The sequence below is a fragment of the Dipodomys spectabilis genome, unplaced genomic scaffold, assembly GCF_019054845.1.
Source record: "Dipodomys spectabilis isolate Male_0828 unplaced genomic scaffold, ASM1905484v1 ptg000018l, whole genome shotgun sequence".
In the NCBI taxonomy this organism is placed as follows: domain Eukaryota; kingdom Metazoa; phylum Chordata; class Mammalia; order Rodentia; family Heteromyidae; genus Dipodomys; species Dipodomys spectabilis.
In genome coordinates, this window is record NW_024870695.1 from 11,741,531 (window position 1) to 11,745,768 (window position 4,238).

A 4,238-nucleotide genomic window follows, 5' to 3' on the forward strand; every position below is an offset into this window, starting at 1 on the left:
AGCAAGTCAAGAGACAGTGATCTTTCAACAAGGGAGACAATACAAGGTTTCATGTAAAAGCCACAAGAGGAGTCAGGAAAGTGATGAGTATTTGGAAACAACATGGCGGGTTTTTGGAATTGCAAAGATACAATTAGATTATTGAGTTTCTGCTTTCCTTCTTTTTTTTTATATCTTCCTGTAAAAGGCAATCATCACTTTTCCAAGGCTAAAACCAACAAATCCAGGTTGAATGAAGAGTGGATAGGAACATGCTCTGAGCAAGCTCAAAGATCTGTTCACAAGGAGATGACTGGAAGTTTGATGACAGTGTGTATCTGATAGGCAGAGACAGGGCAGTGAGTTTCCCACAGTGTGAGTATCAGGCAGGTCTGAGAGTAGCAGGTTATTCTAGGCAGGTAGTGGATCTGTGATGAGTTGATCAACAGCTACAGGGCTGGCAGCAGCTGGATCCACAGCCCTGGGACAGACAACCAGGCACACGGACACATGTGGGGTAGTAGCAGGTTCTTGTGCAGTAAACAGGTCCAGAGCAAACTGGCTGGCAGCAGCTGGACTGGCTGCAAGGCTGGCAGCAGCTAGACTCACAGCAGCGAGGCTGGCAGCAGGGCTGGCAGCAGCTAGGCTCACAGCAGCAAGGCTGGCAGCAAGGCTGGCAGCAGCTAGACTCACAGCAGCGAGGCTGGCAGCAAGGCTGGCAGCAGCTAGCCTCACAGCAGCTGGGCTGGGAGCAGGGCTGGCAGCAGCTAGACTCACAGCAGCTGGGCTGACAGCAGGGCTGGCAGCAGCTAGACACACAGCAGCAGGGCTGGCAGCAGGGTCTGCTGCAGCAGCTGGTCACACAGGTGGGTCTGAAGCGGGTTGTGCAGCAGGTAGTTTGGCAGCAGGGCTGGCAGCAGCTGGAGCTGCCGCAGCTGGGCTGGCAGCAGGGCTGACAGCAGCTGGTCACACAGGTGGGTCTCCAGCAGGTGGTTCTGCAGCAGGTGGTCCTGCAGCAGGTGGGCTGGCAGCAAGGGGAGCAGCAGTTGGTCATGTTAGCAGGTGTGGAGGATGGGCTTCTGTTCCCAGAGGAGATTCCCAGATTCTGAGAGCTTCTTTGATTCTGAGGGGTTATATATACTGTCAGGTGGAGAGAGGAATCTGCAGGGCTTTTCCTTGTTTTTTGTTTTTCATGGCTTATAAGGAAATGGACTGGGGAGGAAATTGTTCCTTAGGTACTAGATATCATTTGAAATGCATGCTTTAAGCATTTAATTGTGGATAACTCATTGGAATATTTGTAGAAATCATCAACTTTGTTCCTGCTCTGATCTTCATCTAATCATATGATGCTTTCTGTAGCAACTTCCCTTTCCTCAAATTGGTCCTTTGGCTGTATGGGACTGGGTGTGTCTGTCTGTGCAGAAGTCTATGATGCTGACATGTTCACAGAGCTGAAACTATGACCATGTCCACATCTGTTTACCAGAAAAATCTACTTATTCAAGACTACAATAGACAGGTTTTTTTCTGCAGCAAACACTGTACATGTTATGAGACTTTTGTCAAAAACTACATGGGTAGGGAATGGCTGACATAATCTTTTCTCCATATACAAGTTAGCATCAAAGCCTGGGGATACAGGCAGAAGTCAGACATAGTAGTTCAGAAAGCATCCATCATTTTAAATCCTAAATCTGTTCCCCAGCAAAATAGATAAGTATAGAAGGAACACTCTCAACCTACACACAGTTTTTCTGAAATCATACACGACATGACAATTCCTTAGAATTTTGAAGAAATGGAGCATAATATATGTTGAGGGAAGGACATTCATATTTATCCATCTCTCTATCCATCTATCAACCTATCTATCTATATCTTAATCAACTATGAGCGAAGATTTTCACTCATGTCAAGAAATAGTATCCCTATACCCTAGTAGCTTGCTTTCCTCCTCCTCCTCCTCCTCTTCCTCCTTCTTTCATCTTGGTCTTCTTCCTTTTTTTCTTCTTTCTTTTTTTTTTTCTTTTTGCTGGTCCTTGAGCTTGAACTCTGGGACTGGGCACTGTCCATGAGCTTCTTTTGCTCAAGGCTAGCACTCTACCACTTGAGCCACAGCGTCATTTCCAGCTTTTTCTGAGTAGTTTATTGGAAATAAGAGTCTCATGGACCTTCATGCTTGTGCTGGCTTCAAACCTCAATCCTCAGTCTCAACCTCCTGAGTAGCTAGGATTACAAGCATGAGCCACCAGAGCCTGGCTTCTAGTAGCTTTCTTATGTTTTTCTTTATGACTCTTTCTCTTCTTCCCCAAAGCAATTATTATAATGATGTGTATATTGTAGTTTTGCAGATTTTCAAACCCATCCAAAATGAAATGAGATAGCATATATTTTTGGATATCCTTGGGTCAAAATTATGTTTAGGAACTTTACTGAATTTATTGCACGTAGGCTTCTTTCCTGTCCATTTCAATGGATATTTTCTTGCCTTTAGATGATGAGAACATAATTTATTAATATGTCTGTCTCTTCTTGATGGACATTTTCCATCATTAAGGCTTCTGTGAATTATACTCATGAATAATTTTTGTTCCATATGCCTCCCTGTGCAATGCATTCTTGGAGTTAAATCTGTGATTTATAAAATTGTGAGTATGGCTTACATTGCTAGATAGTTCCATACCTTTTTAAAGTTACAATAACATATACAACTTATTATAGTCATTACTTTACATCCAGCAAGTCATTTATGTTCACAATGGGATTTTAGTCAAAATTTAAAAACATTTATTTTGTATGAACTCATTTGACTTTAATTTAAACTGCTCTGAAGACTAATGCATTGAACTTTCATATGGTCATAGAATTCTTACTGTTTTCTTTCATGAAGTTCTGACCATGCCTTAATTTTTTTTCCTGCTGCATTGCCTGTCTTTTTCTTATTTTACCATGGAGGTTCTTTACATAGTCTTGTTTAGCCTGACTTTATACTTGATAGTGTACTTTCCTATACTGAGGGTATCTCCCTCCTAACTTTAATGTTATACAGTCAATAAATCTTTTACATAACTTTAAAATCCCAATTTTTTGTGTAATGAATTGGTTATGGTGTAAAACAGTGTTGGTAATGTCCTACATTAAATCTTAGGAATGCTATTGCCTTACTATTGACTTTTATGTATACAGTATTCCTGAAGTTGGTTTGCATCTGGTATTAGGTAGGGGTCACATATCTCTTCTCTCAGGTAGAGCCAGTTGTCCTGGCACCACTGAAAAAAACCCAACCTTCCCCCGACCTGATCTCGTGTCTGTTTTGTTGCCCAGTCAAGTGATCTTGTGTGAGTGGCTGTCTTTCTCACCTATGATTTCTTTTTTTTTTTTTTTTTTTTGAGTTTCAAATATTTTTTTTTTAATTTAATTTAATTTTATTTGAGAACATACTGTACAGAGGGGTTACAATTACATGGGCAGGATAATGCGTACATTTCTTACCAAGCATTGCAGCCTCCTCCTTTGTTTACCCTTCACATCCCTTCCCAGCCTCCCCCTCCCCCCCCAATCCCAATCCTTCTCCTTCTCCTTCCCCCCCCTTCCCTACCCCCCCCCCCCCTGCACCGACGTTGTAAAGCTCGTTTTGGACATGTGAACTTGTACTTCTCATTGTTGCAACAGGTCCACCTGTATCCTTAAACAACTGGTTTTTCCCCATCTCCTCCACAAGTTATACTGATATCAAATATAGTGAAAGCGGGGGTTATACTGTGGGGGAGGGACATACAAAGCAACAAAGAGATAATCTTATAAATGCGTTAGAAACACATGCATGATCTCACCTATGATTTCTATGCCGACTAAACCTATTGTGAAGAAAGAAGTAACAAAAGCTGACCTTGTCTAGTTTTGCATCTTCTTTCATTCAGACCTTTTTTCACAATTTTTAAAAATATTTTTTTTTTGGGAGGGGGGTCCTGTTGTGGGGCCTGAACTCTGGGCCTGGGCGCTGTCCCTCAGCTCTTCAGCTCGAGGCTAGCACTCTACCTCTTGAGCCACAGCGCCACTTCCGGCTTTTTTCTTTGTGCTTATGTGGTGCTGAGGAATCGAACCCAGGGCCTCTGGGATGCAAGGCAAGCGCTCTAGCACTGAGCCACCTTCCCAGCCTAAAAGTATTTTTTAAATTTAATTTTATTGTAAAATGCTGTACAGAGGGGTTACGTTGCTTGTCAAGCATTGTTACCCCTCCTTTGTTTTTCTCCTAC

The 4,238-nt window shown here is 42.5% G+C and overlaps 1 protein-coding gene across 1 annotated transcript; it reads right to left on the reverse strand.

Moving 5' to 3' along the window:
• Nucleotides 1-421: 421 nt before the first annotated feature.
• LOC122102551 (keratin-associated protein 9-8-like) lies at nucleotides 422-1,033 on the reverse strand. The gene has a single exon (XM_042673294.1). It carries the CDS (start codon nucleotides 1,031-1,033, stop codon nucleotides 422-424), a length of 612 nt encoding a protein of 203 aa, XP_042529228.1.
• Nucleotides 1,034-4,238: the final 3,205 nt, after the last annotated feature.

What these genes read in the sequence shown, in the direction of transcription:
- LOC122102551 (XM_042673294.1), bottom strand. Translation starts at nt 1,033, where the DNA reads ATGACCAACTGCTGCTCCCCTTGCTGCCAGCCCACCTGCTGCAGGACC.